Below are 20,339 nucleotides of genomic sequence, written 5' to 3' on the forward strand. Positions count from 1 at the left end.
ACTTCCTTAGAGTTGTAGCTACAACTAGCAATAATACTGATGCACCTCAAGGATGTGTGCTTAGGCCACTGTTCTACTCTCTCTACGTGTGGCTAGGCACAGCTCAAATTTATAAATTTGCTGATGACACGACTATTGTTTGCAGAATTTCCAATGGTAACAAGAAGGCATACGAGAGCAAGATAGATCAGCCAGCTGAGCGGTGTTACAATAGCAATCTTGTACTATTTTGCCATTTGAGTATTTCTTTGTTTTTGGAACACATCAATCCTGCACCTTCCTCATTTTTCCCAGAAACTCAAGCCATTGCTGCTCTGATGTCATCCCTGCCAGCATCTCCTTCCAATTTACCTTGGCCAACTCCTCTCTCGTACCACTGTCATTTCTTTTCCCCCACTGAAATACTGCTATGTCAGACTTTACTTTCTCCCTAGCAAATTTCAAGTTGAGCCCAATCATATTGCCTCCTTGGGGTTCTTTTACCTTAAGCTCCCTAATTGCCTCTAGTTCATTACATAACACCCAAACCAGTATAACTGATCCCCTAGAAGGCTCAATGACAAACTGCTCTAAAAATCCATCTTGTAGCCGTTCAACAAATTCGCTCTCCTGAGATCCATTACCAACCTGATGTTCCCAATCACCTGCATGTTAAAATCTCCCATGACTATCTTAACACTGCCCTTTTTTATTTTCCATTGTAATCTATAGTCCACATCAATATGTTGAGGTCTGAATATAATTGCCATCAGGGCCCTTTTACCCGTGCAGTTTCTTAACTCAACCAACAAGGTTTCAGCATTTTCCGATCTTATGTCACATCTTTCTAATGATTGGATGCCATTCTTTCCCAGCAGAGCCCCTCTGCCTACCTTCCTGTCCATCCTTTACAATGTGTAACCTTGTACATTCAGCTCCCAGCTCCAGCCATCCTACAGCCACAACGCCAGACAGTGATGCAACCTGCAGAAGTGTGCATGACATATCGAGTCTCCTCAAACTCCTAATGAAATGTTGCTGCTCTCTTGCCTTCTTTGCAATTGCATCAATATGTTGGACCCAGGATAGGTCTTCATACATGTTGACACCCAGGAACTTGAAACTGCTCACGCTGTCCATTTCCAATCCATCAATGAGGACTGGTGTGTGTTCCCCCAGCTTCCCTTTCCACAATCAGTTCCTTGGTCTTACTGACATTGGGTGCAAGGTTGTTATTGCAACTCCTCTCAACCAGCTGATCTATCTCACTCCTGTATGCTTTCTTGTCACCATTGGAAATTCTGCAAACAATAGTCGTGTCATCAGCAAAGTTATAGATGGTGTTTGAGCGGTGCCCAGCCATGCATAGAGGGAGTAGAGCAATGGGCTAAGCACACATCTTTGAGGAGCACCAGTGTTATTGCTAGTTGTAGCTATAATTCTAAGGAAGTTTGGATTTGTATTGTATACTGACTGTAACCAAAAGGCATTCCCATTCTCTCCACATTTGGTAACTCGGGCAAGTGACTTGTGTTAGCACTGAAAAATGGATTTAGTAACAGTGGTCTCTGCCTGAGTCCACCAGGTGGCACTCTTGTGCAGCCTGTCAGAATCCCTAAGTGCTGATGTTAACAGATGCAAATGAAGGATTCTTCCAGCCCGTTAGAAAAATTACTATAAACTGATGTGTTAGAACTGCCAGCAATTTCAAACCTTAACCTGATCATTTTAATTCTGTTCATGCCTAATTTCATTGGACTTATTTTCAATATAATTGAGCATGAATGGAAGTAAAATAAACATCAGTTCTCTCTCCTCTCAATCCATCTTGCAAAGTTGACCGCATTATTTCTATCTGCCCCATGTCACTTGTTTGTACACTATCTTTGTCTTTCTATCTCCTCCTCTTTAATACTCTCTCCCCTCTCACTCCCTCCCCTCCCTGTGTCTTCCTCCCTGCCTCTCCCTCTATTATGTTTTTTCTTGATAAAAGACAAACCTTGCGTGGGTTTACAAACACTAGCACATTTATTAACAGTCATGATGGCTTTAGCACTTGAGTGCATGCTGCCAGTTCACCAACATCACCTCCAGTCCTGAGTTGCATACATAATAACACATCTTCCCCCTTTAGAGAAAACAAACATGTCCTCATAAACCTGCAAAACACAATCAAGCTTTCCAACAAAGATATTTACATTAACTTCAATAGTAATAAGCAGATACAGAACATTCACTCAACAACTCTCAGTCAGTCTCTTTTTGTTTTACTTTTTGCCTCTGCAAATGTATTGCTTTCACTTTCTGTGTTAATATGTGTCTTTGAGAACTCATTTTCACATCTGCTGGCCCCTTTGGTGTACAGATGCATCACAGCTCTGAGTTGGAGCTTGCGGTTATAGATCCACTCAGTTCCTTCTCAAAGTTGTTCCGCATTCCATCTGAATCTGGTAGGAATGTGGAGCAACTTTCTCTTGCAGATATTCTTACGTGGACTATGTGCCAGGATCATGATCTTGGATTCACACTTGATCTCCAGATTTCGGGACTGGTAGGCCTTTCACATACTTGTCATGATACCGTTTCTGTTTTTCTTTCCCTTTCTCCTTAGCCAGTTTGACCTTGTGTGCTCCTTTAGGTGTCAATCGGTTTTCGTGGACCGGAAGGTTAGTGTGTATGTATCGTCCCATCAGATTTTGGGCTGACGAAAGGCTGCTCTGCACTTCTGTAAACATCAGACTTCTGTGGAAGTCCTCTTGTTCATCTTGCGCCTTCTATCATGAGGCCCTTCCCTACCTTGACTCTGCTAGGCCATTAGATTTTGCATGAAGTGAGCTTGAAGTTGTATGTTGAAACCCCCAATCATTGGCAAAGCACTCAAATTCACAGCTCAAAAATTGCCTGATCTCACTTCACGTGGAACTGCATGCCTCGCGAACACAGCTTTCAGGAAGGTGATGACCAGTTTGCTGGATGTCGATTGCATTGTTCTACCTTCGGGGTAAATGGGAAAAGTAGTCTGTTACAACACTGTGACTCTTCCCATTACAATCAAGCAAATCCACTCTAATTTTGACGTGCAGCCTGTCTGGTACAGGTGTGGTGTAAGTGGTTCTACTTGCCACTTTGGTCTGTAGGTAAGGCATATTTCACATGAAGCATGGTCTGGCTGATGTCTTGGTTCATTCTTGGCCAGAACATCACTTCATGAGCTCTTTGTTTACACTTCTCCTCACCAAGATGCTCTTCATGAATCTGGAGCATTTCCCTGTGTATCACAAACCTTTTCCCACAAAAGACCATATCTTCCACTGTTGACCGTTCAGCTCTGCCTGCCCAGTACTCCAGAAAGCACATTGGGCCATTGTTCTTAGCTGCTGGTTATCCTTTCTGTATTGTCTCTTTGAGTACTTTAATTGTTCTATCTGTCCCTGCTGCTGTCCTAACCTTCTCTGTTCTATTAGGAAATACAGGAATAGAGGTTACAATCATGTGAACCTAGGCCTGTAAATCAGTGTAAATCTCTTGGTCACTCTTTTCTTTCTTGTTGACTGATCAAGAGAACCGATTAGCAGCAGACGTATATTTTCCTGGTATGTAGATCATCTTCACGTCATATATCTGCAGCCTTGTCAACATGTGCTGTATCATCATTGGACAGGCATTCAGTGGTTTGGACATAATTGAGACTAGTGGTTTATGGTCTGTCTGCACTTCGAAGCTTGTCCATAGCTATACTGATGGAAACGTTTGCATGCATATATATGCTGGCAAGAAACTCTTTCTCTATCTGTGCGTAATTGGCTTCCGTACATGTTAAAGCCCCAATGCCATGTGTCATCATCCTGCTGTAGTAGTACTGCTCCAAGGCTGTGCCAAGACACATCAGCCAAGGTTCTAGTACACCTTTCCAGATCATAAAACTTCAACATGGACTCTTCAGTTAAATTCCTCTTCAGCCTCTGGAAACACTTTTCTTGCTCATGAGACCAAATCAACTCATTTTGCTGCTCAGCGAGTGACCTAAGTGGTGCTGACACAGTAGATAGTTGAGGGATGAACTTGGCCAGGTACATCACCCTCCCCAGGAAACGTCTCATCTCTATTTTGGGGCCTCTCCATGTTCTCAATGGCTGATGTCTTTCTTGGGTCAGGCTTCACTCCCTCTTCTGATATGACATCTCCCATAAAAGTCAGTGTCTTAACACCAAACTCACATTTCTCATTACTTAATTTCAAATTGACATTCCATGTCATGTCAAGCACTTGTCACAGTCATGCATCATGTTCTTCCTTGGTGGACCCCCAAACAATGATGTCATCCATCATAAGATAAGATAAAACTTTATTTATCTCAGAGTAAATTATTGTTGCAAGGTTGCTCAGTCAGAAATATATACTTTAAAATACCAAATGTAAGCGTTGAGGTACAAAAAGAATACAAAATGTGTATGAGAAAGTAATAGTGCAAAATACAGATATGCAATGAACTTGTGTTAACGAAGAGGAGTTATAGAGTCTTATAGCCACAGGGAGAGAGGATCTCCTGTGACATTCAGTGGTGCACCTCAGTGGAATCAGTCTGTTACTAAAAGCTGATCCTCTGTTTGTCCAGTATGGCATGGAGGAGGTGAGAGGGATTGTCCATAATGCTCGGTAGCTTCTCCAGCACCCTCCTCTCAGACACAACCAGCAGGGAATCCAGTTCCACCCCTCAGAACAGAACCAGCCTTCCCGATGAGGTGATCAATCTTCTTGGCATCAGCTGCTCTCCCCCTGCCGCCCAGCAGACCACAGCGTAGGATGGAATGCTGGCCACCACTACGTTGTAGAACATCTGCAGCACAGACGTTGAATGACCAGAGCCTCCTCAGGGAGTACAGTCAGCTCTGTCCCTTCTTGAACAGAGCCCCAGTATTTTTAGTCCAGTCCAGTTTATTGCCCGGGTCAGTTCCCAAGTATTTGTAATCACAGACGACTTACACATCCATTCCCTTGATGGAAATGGGAATGCCGGGTGTTTTCACCTTGTTAAAGTCCACCACCAACTCCCTTGTCTTAGTGATGTTGAGCTGCAGGTGATACAGCCCACACCATTCAACCAAGTTGTCCAGCACCTTCTGTACTCAGCCTCTTGACCCCTGCTGAATCGTCCAAAAACTTCTGCAGGTGGCAGGAATCCAAGTTGTATCTGAGGTCCAAAGTGTAGACGGTGAACAGGAAGGGGGCCAGGACACTCCCTGGGGTGACCCTGTGCTGCTATCCTCTGTGACTGATACACATTCTGTGGCCGTCTGGACAGGTAGTCTGTAATCCAGGGCATTAGTGGAGTAGCAACCTGCCTCTCCATGAGCTTACTCCCTAGTAAAGCGGGTCGTATGGTGTTCAAAGCACTTGAGAAATCAGAGAAAATGATTTTCACAGTGCTGCCTGGCTCATCCAGATGGGTGTAAGCCTGTTGAAGCAGGGAGATAATGTCATCCTTGACTCCAATACGTGGTTGGTAAGCAAACTGCAGGGGGTGCAGTGATGGATTTACGGTGGTCCAGAGCTGAAACAGGACCAGTCTTTCTAATGATTTCTCATCATGCATGGTCAGTTCCACTGGTCTGTAGTCATCAGTTATGCCCTCAAAAGATCATGTGGATGGTTTTATGGTAGACTTCTGGTATGGACAGGATTCCATAAGGTACCTGAAGAAAGTGATATCTTTCCTACGGTGTGTTAAAAGTACATAGTATCAACCTTGCTTCATCTGCCAAAACCTAGATGTCGTGTCAAGTTTGCTGAACCACTCGGCACTTGCAAACTGGGACATGATCTCCTCCCGTGTCGGCAGTTTAAAATGTTCTCTGTTGAAGACTATATTGAGATCCCTTGGGTCTAGTCAGATCGAAAATGCTCCAGTTTTCTTTTGCACAATGACCAGAGAGCTCACCCAATCTGTCGGTTCTTTAATTTTCTGTGTGCCATTTATCCGTTCCATGCATGCTAGTTCTTGTTCGAGTTTGTATCTAAGTGCAGACAGAACTTTACTGCATGCGTGGACAACAGGAGAAACTGTTTCATCTACATGAATTTTGCATACACCAGTTAGGCATCCGAGCCCCTCAAAGTCATCTGCATACTCTTCCATAAGTGAACTGTGGTTATCTTTAGTCTGTGAAGCCACTGCGGAAACTCTTTCCACCAGGTTGAGCCTTTCACATTTAGTCAGACCTAATATTGGCTGTATTCTTTTTTCAACAATCAGTAGCTGTGCATTTAGATGCTGCCCCTTGTGCTTGAAGGTCACGATATAGCTTCCCCCCCCCCCCCCCCATACTGGAACGTTCCCTCCAGTATAGCCCGTCACTTTTAACTTCACTGGGTAAACCTTGCTCTTTACTTTGTGAGTCTTGTGATCATCCATAGACAACAGATTCACCTGGGCTGCGGTGTCAGGCTTGAATGGAATTACTGTCTCATTCACAGTCGCTGGAACAATCCATTCTGTTTTACCAGTCTATCGAGAATCTACAAAAACTTCATCCTCTTCCTCAGCAACCATCTGCACCTTTCTCTTGCAGCACTTTGCAAAATGATTCCTCTTCCCTACATTTATTTAATTAGACTTTTCATAAGCAGGACACTTCTTTGGGATGTGCCTACTTCCAAATCTGCTGCATTTGCTGTCTGAGCCTACCTCTTTGCTGTGGCTTTGGGAAACGCCTTGCGCTCTGCCCCTCTATTTTCCTAGCATGCACTGCTTCTGCTCTCTGCAGCTCTTCAGCTTGAGATCATGTGTTCTCGGCTGCCCTACACATATGCACAGCCTTTCTAATGTTAAGTCTTTTTCACAGAACAAGTTTTCTTTTGAGAATGTTATCTGGGATCACAAAATATTTTGCCTCTAACTAGTGAGTCTCTCAAATCTTCAAGCTCACTGGACTTGCTCAATGTGTGTAACAGATATTCAGTTACGCTTTGTATTTAGATTTCACGCCAACTTCAAACACCATGTTATATTTGTCCTTGATAAAAGACAACCTTTGCGTGGGTTTTCGAATGCCAGCACATTTATTAACAGTCATGATGGCTTCCAGCTCCACACTTTAGTGTGTGCTCCCAATTCACTGATGTCACCTCCAGTTGGCCTCCAGCGTTGCACACTGAGAACTGAAGTTCTTTGTTATGTGCACACACAATAGCACACCTCCCTCCTCTATTAATCTCTGTCTTGAATATACTGATGCTATCTCTACAGCCTCTTTTGCTGCTCTCTTGGTGAAGAAAATGCTTCTCACCCACTGTTCCAAGAATCAATCCGGTGAACCTTTGTGTACTCCCTCTACTGCAAGTAGATCCTTCAAAAGGAGGACCAAACCAGCACACAGTGTTCCAGACGTGGTCTCATCAGAGCCTTGTTTAATTGGTATAAGATGTCTTTCCTGTTCCACTCAAATCCCAAAGGCCATAATACCATTTGCCTTCCTAGCTATGTGCTTCACCTGCATATTAACTTCCAGTGATTCTCAGAACAGAGTCTGGATCTCTGTTAAACATCAACATTTTTAAATTCTTCAATTTTTTAAAGATTACCCACTCTTAACGGTTTGGGTGCTTCGGTAGCCTAGCGGTTAGTGTGACACTATTACAGCTCTTGGCATTCCAGTGTGCGCAATTCAGTTCCAGCGCTGTCAGTAAGGGGTCTGTACATCTTCCCCATTATAGTGGCAAAATTGATCCAAAATCAAAACAATTGCCACCTGCCTGCAACCCAGGATGGAGTTGTTATACTTGCCTGACACGCCCACAGCTCCGAGGAATAACCCAAAGAGTCAAGTTCCTTATTCTGATCCTTCATTCCCTATTCTGACCCTTTTTTCTGCTCCTATGTCTTATTAGCAATCAGCAAACATACAATTAAGCATTATTGAGCGTTATCTCGGCAGTCAGCAAAGATAAGACCTCAGTGGTCCCAAGCTACAAACTGCCCTGAAATAAGCATGACTGCATACAGTAATTTATCCCCTTTGCTTTGACCACACCCCACTAATGTGCCGAGTTACTATAATACACATAATAAACACACAACACAGAATACACAGCTCCTATACCCGTGGAGTATGTGGGTTTTCCCCGGGTGCTCTGATTTCCTCCCACAGTCCAGCGACATACCGGGTAGGTTAATTGGTCATTGTAAATTGTCCCGTGATTAGGTTAGGGTTAATCGGGTTTGTCGGGGCTTGCTGAGGTGGCGTGACTTGAAACGGACCACTCTGCGCTATATCGTAAAATAAAATAACCCACATTTCTCTGTCTTCCACCAAAATGGATGATCCATATTTTCAATATAGTCATACAGTATGTAAAAAGGCCTTTGGCTCAACTGGTCCACGCCGACAAAGTTTCCCTTCACAGCTAAGCAACACACACAAAATGCTGGAGGAACTCAGCAGGCCAGGCAGCGTCTAGGAAAAGAGCACAGTCGACGTTTGGGGCCGAAGCCCTTCGGCAGGGCTGAGTTCCTCCAGCATTTCATGTGTGTTGCTCGGATTGCCAGCATCTGCAGAGCTTCTTAGCTAATCCCAGTTGCCAGTGCTTGGCCCATGTCTGCCCAGACCAGGGATCAGTGGACACCTCGCCTAGTGGTGTTGGTCCATGGCATCAGAAAGGTTGGGAACCCCTGCTCTAAACTTCTGCTATCCATGTACCTGTCGAAGTGCCTTTGAACTGGTGTTAATGTACCCACTTTTTCTGGCAGCTTGTTCTAGAAGCTGACAATCCTCTTGGTGGAAAATGTTGCACCTCAGGTTCCTATTTTATTTATTTATTGAGATACAGCACAGAATAGGCCCTTCGAGCCTCAGTACTCCATTTTAACCCTAGCCTAATCATGGGACAATTTACAATGACCAATTAGCCTACCAACCAGTAGGTCTTTGGACTGCGGGAGGAAACCAGAGCACCCGGAGGAAACCCACGCTGTCACAGGGAGAATGTACAAACTCCTTACAGGCAGCAGTGGGAATTGAACCCGGGTCACCTGTACTGTAAAGCATTGTGCTAACCACTACGCTACTGTGCTGCCCCTCTCACCCTTAAACCTTTACTCACTAGTTCTTGAATGCCCAGCCCTGGGGAAAACTGTGCACCCTATCACCCCTTGTGATTTTATACACCTTGGCTGCATCTTTTCTGATTCACTTCGCCTGTCAATATCTCCTCCCCATACCGTGTAGCTTTGTGTCATCTACATATTTGAATAGATTACACTTGGTTCCCTCAACCATGTCACTGATACAGATGGTGAGCAGCTGGGGCTCCAACAATGAAAGCAACTTCCTAACCGGCAAATAACCCATTTATTTGTATTCTTCACCGATCCCCCACCATCAAATCTTTCTCCTACTCTCTCCAAGCGTCTCATACGTCCATAGTCTATGTTCAAAGCTAAAGAAGCCGAACAGCCTAACAGTTGTCAGGGTTTCTGCTGTGTAAAGAACTGTTATGAAAAGGTCTGTCAGTTGCCAATTTTGACGTATTCATTGAATCCACACATTCTGCATGAAAAGCCTTTAGCTGCTTCTCGGGCGCTCCTGTGTGCTTCACAAGAAACGACTTGCTTTCCAAGTGCTGTAGGGGTTTGCTTAACTCAGTCAGAGATATTCACTATTATTAATATGAGCGAGCTTGTCTACTGCAAAATATTGGAAAATACAGCAAATAGATTGCTATACTTTCTAGCAACTCTCTCATTTTCCCCATGCTGCGAATGGTAAATACTTGTATTTGGAATTTAAATGAGTTCAAGCCTTGCTGAAATACCTTCAACTGCAGCTGAGTATCCTTATCAATTTTTGAAATACTTTGTTTTACATTTGCTATTTTGTCTCATTTTCAAATGCAGTTGTTGGGAGATCTGAATTCTGTGTACTTTACATTTCTTTCAAATCTCTTCTAGGTAATGCTTACGTAATCGCAGATAACCAAGTTGAGTACAGGTCGCTGTCTGGCGTTCGCTACGTGTGGTGGTATCACTTAACTGGATTGATCTGGACCAGTGAGTTTATTCTTGCTTGTCAGCAGATGACCATTGCCGGGGCTGTGGTGTGCTGTTATTTCAACAGGTAGGAGGAACATAGAACAGTACAGCCCTGGATAGGCCATTCAGCCTAGGATGTTGTGCAATCTAAATGTCTTCCTCCTGCGTATCATCAGTATCCCACCATTCTCTTCATAATCATGCCTCTCTCTTAAAGTCTCTTAAACTCCACCAAACTATTTCCATTACTACCAGTGGTAACCTTTTCCAAACAACTACCACTCTGTGTTTTTTTAAAAAAACTTACTCCTCATGTTACCATTAGACTTCCTCCCTCTGACCTCAAAAGCATGTCCCCTCACGTTTGACATCTCCAACTGGGGAAAAGATTCTCTTTCCCTCAAAGTCAGCCAAACTAAAGATCTGGTCATTGATTTCATGAAGGGTGGCAGTGCATATCTTCTCTCTCTAGCAATGGTGCTGAGATTAAAAAGGGTTGAGAGCTTCAAGTTCCTGGGAACGAACTTCACCAATAGCCTGTCCTAGATGTCACAGCTAAGAAAGCTCACCAGCGCCTCTGTTTTAGGAGGCTAAAGAAATCTGGCATCTTGCGTTTATCAGTGCACCATAGAAAGCATTGTGTCTGGATGCATCAAACAAATTCTCTGAGGCTGGGATCTGATTTCTACAGCTACTGAGAGACCGTGATCCCTTTCCAAAGGTGCTTATGGACTCAGTTCTGGAAGTGATGATGGATTAGGATGCAGCTGCACAGATGTTGACGGATTGGGATCTGGATGTAAGTTTGTTGATGGACTGGAATTTCATTCGGGCTGCCATGATCTTTAAAAAAAGAAATGGCGCCATGCTAAGTGTAGTGGTTAGTCCAGTGGTATTACTGGTCTGGAGTTCGGAGTTCAATTCCGGTGCTGTTCTGTAAGGAGTCCCTGCACATCCTCCCCATGGAATGTGTGGTCCTCCGGTTTCCTCCCACGGTCCAAAGACGTAGTGGGGTGGTTAATTGGTCACTGTAAGTTGTCCCGTGATTGTGTTAGGGTTAATCAGGTTTGTTGAGGTTGCTGGGGCAGCATGGTCTGAAGGGCCCGAAGGGCCTGCTGGGCGCTGTATCACTAAATTAAATTCAAGTGCTTTCCGTGGGCTGTTTCTGACCACGGGTCCATTCCTTGCACATTGATCCTGAAAGTGTTTGATCTGTTTAACAAATGACACATAGAAGCAGGAGTTAGACCGTTTGGCTCATTGTGTCTGCTCTGCCATTCCAGTATTCACCTCATCCCCATTCTCCTGCCTTCTCCCCGTAACTTTGATGCCCTTACTAATCAAGAAAGAACCTATCAACCTCTACTTTAAAAATATACTTGATGGCATGGGCTTCACAGGCATCTGTGGCAATGCATTCCACAGATTTACCACCCTCTGGCTGAAGAAATTACTTCTCTATTCTAAAGGGACATCCTTGTATTCTGAGGCTTTACCCTCTGGTCCTAGACTTCCCCTTGATAGGAAACGTCCTCTCCACATCCACACTTTATAGTCCTTTCAATGGTAGTATTAAAGCCATCTTGAACACAGAACATTATAGCCCTTTAGCCCACTATTTTGTGCTGACCTTATAACCTTCTCTAAGATCAATCTAACACATCCTTACATAGCCCTTCTATATCCTATCATCCATGTGTCTAATGTAAGAGTTTCTCAAAAGCCCAGAATGTACCTTCCTCTACTATCACCCCTGTCAGCGTGTTCCACATAGTCATCTTGCTCTGTGTTTTAAATAAAAACCACTCTGTAATTTACTCCAATTATCCTAAATTATGCTCTGTGAATTTTAAGAATTGACAACGTGAACACCTTTCAATGGAAGCAAGAATTCTAGTGATGTCATACCCACCCTGGGGCCTGAGTTGAACTGTTGCCCCCAACTCCAGAACTATTCATCGAGCTGCTCAGCAGAGGGTGTTGCTGAGCTCCTTCCTGGCTCAGTTCCACACTGTTTAGACATCTAATCTTTGATGGAATAACATAGCTCATATTTAATGCATCAGGCATTGTCAATGCTTCATTTCACTCCAGGCTTGAGACTAATATATGATCACTGATTTCTTTCCTCAGAGACAAAACCAATTTGCCCAGCCACCCAATCCTCACTTCTATTTCGAGGCTCTTTAATTATCATCTGGGAACAGTTGTTAAGGGCTCGTTTATAATCACACTTGTCAGGATTCCACAGATCGTTCTTCTGTATGTTCACAACAGCCTGAAAGGAAAGGTAAGATAAGATCCGGGAATGGAATTCATTTCCAATCCTTCCGATATTTTTCAAGATACCCCATCTATTTAAAGGAAATGTTACCATTTACAGTAAATATTTTATATCCTGTGGCTCAGGGTAATGCATTTTATTAGAGCGCAATTTAGAAGGTCTTTATGAACTATAATGTTTCTTCCAAAAAAAAATGCAAGTCGTATTCAATTAAATCCAGCTGCTAATAATTTATTTTGTCTTTGATTCTGAAGGCTTAACTTTTATCCAGCTTGTTTCTGTTTCAATAATGTTATTGGCAGCAATGCGCTCCATCTGGCTGTGAGATCAATTATTGTTTGTGGGCTGTAACATTGCTGTGGGACGCAGCAGCTGGTCATCTGCTTCTGGTATGGGAACATCTTGTCCAGTGAAATTACTTCAGAAAAAGGGTACTCTCACATTGTGAGATGTGAAATTGAAATACTTTCAAGGCGAGATGCCGGGCTGCACTTCCATATGAATGAATGTTTGCCGTGAGAATTGGCATATTGCTGCTAGTGAAAGCAGTGCCAGTGTGTGTGAGGAGGCAAATGTTCTTGCCCTGGGGCAAGATGATATTTTCTGTCCTCTGTTGCCAATGCGTGTCCCATGTTAAATAACAGATGATCGCATGTGACAGTGCGATTAGAATTGGTGGAGTCCTCGGGTGTGTTTAAGTGATCGGACCTGTTATCCTCAATTGCCTAGTTAGGACCATTTTCACACATGAAATGATGGAGGAGCTCAGCAGGCCAGGACTGGAAAGGAAGGGGAAGGAGTACAGGCTAGCAAGTGATAGGCAAAACCAGGCGAGGGGAAAGGTGGGTGGGTGGGGAGGGGTGATGAAGTAAGCAGCTGGGAGGTGATGGGTGGAAGAGATAAAGGGCTGAAGATGAAGAAATCTGATTGGAAAGGCCAGTGGACCATGGGAGAGAAGGAAGGAGGAGGAGAATCAGAGCTTCTATCTTCTTCCCCCACCCCCCCTCATTTCCAGTCCCGATGAAGGGTCTCAGGCTGAAACTACGGCTGTTTATTCCTTCCCATAAATGCAGCCTGGCCTGCTGAGTCCTGCAGCATTTTGTGCGTATTACTCTGGATTTCCATCATCTGCAGAATCTCATGTTTTGGACTATCTTCATTTGCTAGATTTTCTGATGCTTTGTACTTCTGAGCGTGGTTTGCTGGAGCAGCAGTGACTGCAGAAAGTGATTGATTAGCATCCTGACGTTACATTTTATTTATCATCACAAGCAGACAGGTACATACACACACATACAACACACTGAGGTAAACACACAAAGCAGAGACAAACTCATAAATGTATGTATGCATGCACCCATGTGCACAGAGTGCCACATATTTGCATGCATGCATGCATATGCATTTCTCTCAAGCGTACACACACATGGACATGCCATTTCTTGTTGTGGATTACATAGATTAGCCACCTGAGTAACAGGCCTTCAGTATCACTTGACCTTTGCAGTTCTATCCAACTACTTTAGTAGTCATAGAGTTCTACAGTAGCGTACCAGGCCTCTCGGCCCAACTCACCCATGGTGCCTTCCTGAGATTAATTAGTAAGTGAGCTGGATCAATGATTGGGACTGTAAACAGATGGTGAATGCAGAAACTGCTTGTAAGTCTCTGTATCCTGTGACCTATAATCCGACATTCTTCCACATGTTCAAACCTCACCATCCAGTGTGGCTGTGAATTTGAAACTTTCGAATTGTAAGGTGGTGGTGTTCTGCAATGGTGAATTGTTAAGGAGATGGTAACTAGCTGCTCAAGACCTGTGTGTGATCAAAGCTGTTGCTGGTTTTGAAAGCTGGAAAGCAGCAGGAAAACCTTTCTCTACCCAGGGCCACCACCACCTTCTTCGCCAGTGGCAGAGGTGACCTGAATACTGTCCATCCCCTGTTCCAGTTACCCTCCTCCTCCACTCTCTCTCACTTACACCTTTTACCTCAGCTTCTCCTCCAAAGAACCATGTCTACTATTTGCACAGACGTTCCGGCTGCCTTGAATCACCTGGCTTCACTCTCCAGAGCCACAGATACTGTACATCCCACTCACTCCGGTTTACTTTTCTTCTGTCATCATCATCTCACTAAGGAATTCCCTAGAATGTTTACCTGTCTGTCAGTCGAAAGTGAACCTGCTCTTTGGCATTTTGTTGTTCTAGTCATGTTTCTCTCTTCCCGAGGCGCTGTGCTGTACAGAATGGCTTCGAGCTATCAGGGAACCTGTCTGAATCTGGATTGGTGACAATCTCAGATTCTTTCTTATCCCTGCCCCACCTTGAATCTCGATCCTTACTTGAGCATTACATCCGGTTCCTTAGCGCTAGCATTTTCTGATAGGTTTATTTATTTATTGAGATACAACATGCAATAGGCCCTTCCGGCCCTTCAAACTGTGCTGCCTAGCAATTCCCCGTTTAATTCTAGCTTAATCACAATGACCAATTGACCTACCAACGTCTTTGGGCTGTGGGAGGAAGCCGGACCACCCAGAGGAAACCCACACGGTCACAGTGAGAATGTACAAACTCCTTACAGGCAGCAGCAGGAATCGAACCTGGGTTGCTGGTACAGTAAAGTGTTGTGCTAACCACTGCACTACCGTGCAGAACATAGAACAGTACAGTACCGGAACAGGCCTTTGTCCCATGATACCGTGCCAAACTAATGAATCTAGGAATTAAACACCTAACTAATAACCACAAGAGATTCCTCAGATGCGGAAAACCTTGAGCAAAACACACACATGATGCTGGAGGACCATCAGGATTGGTCCTGATGAAGAGTTTCAGCCCAAAACATTGATTGTTAATTCCTCACCATAGATGCTGCCTGACTTGCTGAGTTCCTCCAGCGTTTTGTATGTGTTGCCAAACTGTTCCTTTTAATTCTTTTTTCCTACACAATGATGCTGAATTTAGAACACAGAACAGTATACATAAAATGCTGGAGGAACTCAGCAGGCCAGGCAGCATCTATGGAAAAGTGTAAACAATCAGTGTTTTGGGCCAAGAGCCTTCATCAGGACTGGAGAAGTCAGAGTAAGAAATGGGGTGGAGAGGGGTGGAAAAAGTAAAAGGTGACAGGTGAAACCAGAGGTGACGTAAAAACTAGGGCATTGATTAATGAAAGAGATGAAAGGCTGGAGAAGGACCTTTATCTCTTCACCAATCAACTTCCCAACTCTTTACGTCACCCCTCCCCCTCTCCCGGTTTCACCTTTCACCTTGTGTTTGCGTTACAGAACAGTACGGCCCTGTACAGGCCCTTCGGACTATAATGTCATGCCAAACCTACTCCAGAATCAATATGATAATTCTCTCCTACATAGCTTATCACTCTCCATTTTTCTTTCATCCATGTGCCTTATCTCAGTCTTTAAAATGCCCCTCCACCACCCATGGCAGTGCATTCCAGGCAATTACTATTCTGTGTGGGTGAGTTTAAAAAAAGTCTACCTCTGATATCTAGCTAAGCTTTCCTCCACTCACCTTAAACTGCTGCCACCTGGTTTTGGCCATTGCCACTCTGGAATAGAGGTGCTGGCTGTCCACTCCATCTATGCCTCTTATCATCTTACCTACCTCTGTCAAGTTGCCTCTCATCCTCTGTCACTCCAAAGAGAAACACTCCAGCTCATTCAACCTTTTCCGGTAAGGCATGCTCTCTCGTCCAGGCAGCATCCCAGTAAATCTCCTCAGCACCCTCTCTAACGCTTCCAAATCCTTCCCATAATGAGGTGACCAGCACTGATCCTAAGGGTGAGTCTAACCAGAGTTTCACAGAGCTGCGATGTAGCCTCTCGGCTCTTGACTTCAATCACCTGATCCATCCCATGAAGATCAACATCATAGAGCTTCATAACCACCCCTTCGGTTTGCGCGGTAACTTAGAGGGATTGATGGACTTGAACCTCCGGCTACTTGGTAACTTGTTGGGAATTGCTGTTGCCGTACTCATCGGGGTAAGTGGATAGCTCCTGACTTGTGCTCTGCGTGTGGTAGAATGACCTTTGGGCTGTCACTTGCCTCAGGATACTCAGTACAAGTTGACCAGAAACGAAACATAAATTACCCGGGCTAAAATCAATTTTTAATCAATCTGCGCAGTAGAGATCTGTATCATGTGAATTATTTTAAGCACTGTTCCTCTGTATTCTCAGATTTCTCTCCTGATTTTCCTGCTCCCATTGTCCTTGAGATGTCTGACTCCAAACCATCATTGACAGAGCAGTGCAGGGAAATCTCCTGCTATGTTGCTTTATTGCTGTCGTTTTCCTGGCACACTTGTGCTTGTAGTGGTGTGTTTGAAAGCTCCAATAACAGGAGGACATGTTGAAAGTACTTAGCAGGTCAAGCAACATCAGTATAAAGAGAAAACAGAGTTCATGAGCGGCACGGTAGCATAGTGGTTAGCACAACGCTTTACAGTACCAGCAACCCAGGTTCAATTCCCGTCACTTCCTGTAAGGAGTTTGTATGTTCTCCCTGTGACCATGTGGGTTTCCTTTGGGTGCTCTTTGTTTCCACCGCTAGACCAAACATGTACTGGTTGTAGGCTAATTGGTCATTGTAAATGATACCTATCATATGCCAATCACCTTAAAAGTTTTCGACTGACCCTTTATCACCAACGTGGCATTTACCATGATTTTTTCATCTGTTGTCTTGCTGGAAGATCTCTGCCACTCTGGAACAGAGTTCAAATATCTCCAAAGGCTTTGCCAGTGTCCTAACAAAGGCATGCCTGGCCAACTTTATAATGTCTAAACTTTCCAGCATTCGGAATTGTAAATTGTCCTGTAATTAGGCTAGGAATAAATTAGGGAATTGCTGAGGGGTGTAGCTCGAAAAGCCTGGAGGACTTATTGACACTGTATATCAATTAATTTAAAAATTAATGATTTACATCTGACATCTTTTGTCAGAACCATTCGGCTGAAGGATCCTCATACAAAAACATTACTCCCATTTCTCTTTGCACAGACCCTGTATGACCTATTGAATGTTTCCAGCTTTTTCTGCTTTTATTTTGGATTTCCTCCACATGTAGTCTTTTTATATTGAAATCTCATTTTCTTTTAGAAACTCCTACCATATACCAATCACCTTAAAAGTTTTCGACTGACCCTTTATCACCAACGTGGCATTTACCATGATTTTTTCATCTGTTGTCTTGCTGGAAGATCTCTGCCACTCTGGAACCGAGTTCAAATATCTCCAAAGGCTTTGCCAGTGTCCTAACAAAGGCATGCCTGGCCAACTTTATAATGTCTAAACTTTCCAACATTCTGAATTATAAATGACTCTGAATCTGGAGTTCTGAATTTTTCAAGAGTTTGAATAAACTGTCATGCAAAACATAAAACAATGTTTGGATGAATATTGAAATGGAATGGGGAATATTTTGGATTTGGTGGTGATTTTTGATTTCATGGATTCTTTCACTCTCTCCCCCTCTTTTTTTTTAGGAAAATACCTGTGCCAGATGTCTACTCAAGTGCTGCCAGTGTTGTCTATGCTGCTGGGAAAAATGGCTTCGATATCTGAACCAGGTACGTCTCTCCTGGAAGAAATGTAGCTTGTACAATTCCTGTTAGAAAGGCAGTTCAAAAAGATCATAGACTCTTAAACTGGTAAATTAGTTTATTATTGTCACATAAGAACATTAATTGGCCCATCAAGTCTGCTCTGCCATTTCAAAATGGCTGATTTATTATCCCTCTGAACCCCATTCTCCTGCCTTCTCCCCATAACCTTTGACACCCTTACTAATCAAGAACCTATCAACTTACGCTTTAAATATACCCAATGACTTGGCCTCCACAGCCGTCTGCGGCAATGAATTCCACAGATTCAACCACCCTCTAGTTAAAGAAATTCCTCCTCATCTCTGTTCCAAAGCGACGACCTTGAATTCTGAGACCCTGCCATCAAGTGCGAGATTCCCCGCGAGAGAAAACATCTTCCCTGTGTCCACTCTCTAGGCCCTTAAATATCAGTGAGCTGCTCCTCCGAGCCCATCACTCTTCTAAACACCAGCAAGTTGTGAAAAACTTTATTTTGCAACAGCACAGAATGCCTCATCGATGGAAATCGCCAACAAGCAGCCTGGCTGGCAATGACGGGGCCCTCACAGACAGATTATTCCTGTACAGGCAACAACCCTAACCCCAATGTATGTTGCCCTTAGAATGGCTGGCATGGAGAAGAGACGGTCACCCAGTTCTTTACAGGGAGAAAGCAAGAGGGGTTCAGAGAGAAAATGTCATCAATGACCAAGTGGGAGAGCAGACTCGATGGGCCAAGATGCCTAATTCTGCTGCTATGTCTTATGTTAATTGTAGACTGTGGATTTGCCAGGAGGGTGTGGAGCAGGGTGCACTGGTCCTAATCCCAGTTCTTAGACCATAAGATATAGAAGCAGAATTAGGCCATTCAGCCCATCAAGTCTGCTCTGCCATTCCACTATGGCTGATCCCGGATCCCACTCAACCCCATACACCTCGGTTCTCACTGTATCCTTTGATGCCCTGACCAATCAAGAAACTATCAATTTTCGCTTTAAATGTACCCATAATCTTGGTCTCCACAGCTGTCTGTCGCAGAATATTTCACAGATTCACTACTCTCTGGCTAAAAAAATTCCTCCTTACCTCTGTTCTAAAGGGTCGCCCCTCAATTTTGAGGCTGTGCCCTCTAGTTCTGGACACCCCAACCAAAGGACACATCCTCTCTTCATCCACCTTATCTAATCCTTAAAACATTTTGTGGGTTTCAATGAGATCCCCCCACCCCCCCTGCATTCTTCTAAATTCCAGTGACAGGGACAATTGTCTGACGGACACCAGCAGGAGACGAAGACAGTAGTTTTTTTTCCGTCCTAAAGGACCGAGCTATTTGAGTCGAGCCTCTGCCGGTCTACTCTGTTGAATAGATCCCATCGTTTTTATTATAATTTTTGGCTTACAAAAATGTTTCTTTATGTCTACATTTGATGTTGTTTCTGATTAACATTTTTAATTAAACATCTTAAGTATCATTCTTGTACAAATCTATTGATTTTCACAAACTATAGAAACTTGGATAAATTTCACAGTTCATCTAAAGAAACGAGGGAGAAGAGTTTCTGGCATCTCTTCAAAACTGGTCATGCCCATGCATACTGATCTAGTAATCCCTACTAAACAGAACCGCATGCCTTTAAGTTGAAAACAAGTCCCTCCACTGTGACAGCCTTTTTCCAAGACATTTTTGCAGAAAGCAGTGACACCCCTTCACCTACTTACCTCTCAACGCTGAAACATAATTTCTCCTTTTCAAATTGAAATCTGTTCCCTTGGTTAAAATTCAAGGCTGCAGCTTTTGTCTGTGATTTGAATGGTGCACTAAGCAGGCCCATTGATCCAGCTATGCCTTTCACGGCAGAGGAACAAGTGTGAATGGTAGAAGGTCAAAGGTTTATCAGAGAGCCGGGGAAAGAGTAACCCTTTGACCAACAAGTACTGAAGCTGTAATACCCCTACGTACAACTTCAAGAGCTAAATCAGTTATTGCAATTTTCTGCTTCAATCACGATTTAAAATGTCTTCTGGTCAATATTCTTTTAAATGAATTCCTTCAATCTTTCTGCTAACTTTTCTTTGGTAAATAAGTTTACCATAATGTTTAGTTTTCAAAGTGCATTCCATGCCATTCTTAAAAAGATTAAATCTTATTTCTTTGAATAAAATGTTTTAAAGCTATTTGAAGTTAGATTTCTTATCTTCATTCCTCCTTTCTAACAGAGCTTATTAATTTTGCAACTATTCCTTAATGTGTTTTTCTTTGATCGGCCACTTGCGCTCACCTTTCCTTGTGTTATTTTCTATGTCAAGATGTAATAATAAGTGTCTTCACTACAAAGAAGGCAGAGAGGGTCAAATGTATCAGAGAAAAACTGATAGCTGTAAGGTTACCTAACTGCTCTCATTTCTCTGTTGAAGTTAAAAGTGACTGCCAGA

The 20,339-nt window shown here is 43.5% G+C and overlaps 1 protein-coding gene across 4 annotated transcripts in view; it reads left to right on the forward strand.

The window, feature by feature from the left end:
• The window catches only part of LOC140736796 (choline transporter-like protein 3), a 147,095-nt gene that overhangs the window by 98,117 nt on the left and 28,639 nt on the right, over positions 1 to 20,339 (forward strand). For all 4 annotated transcript variants that reach the window (XM_073062723.1, XM_073062725.1, XM_073062724.1 and 1 more), the window contains 3 exons: positions 9,926 to 10,091; positions 12,140 to 12,296; positions 17,808 to 17,891. In XM_073062723.1, coding sequence (XP_072918824.1) covers positions 9,926 to 10,091; positions 12,140 to 12,296; positions 17,808 to 17,891 — 407 coding nt within the window. The remainder of the gene's footprint in view (positions 1 to 9,925; positions 10,092 to 12,139; positions 12,297 to 17,807; positions 17,892 to 20,339) is intronic.

The sequence above is a fragment of the Hemitrygon akajei genome, chromosome 12, assembly GCF_048418815.1.
Source record: "Hemitrygon akajei chromosome 12, sHemAka1.3, whole genome shotgun sequence".
In the NCBI taxonomy this organism is placed as follows: Eukaryota; Metazoa; Chordata; class Chondrichthyes; order Myliobatiformes; family Dasyatidae; genus Hemitrygon; species Hemitrygon akajei.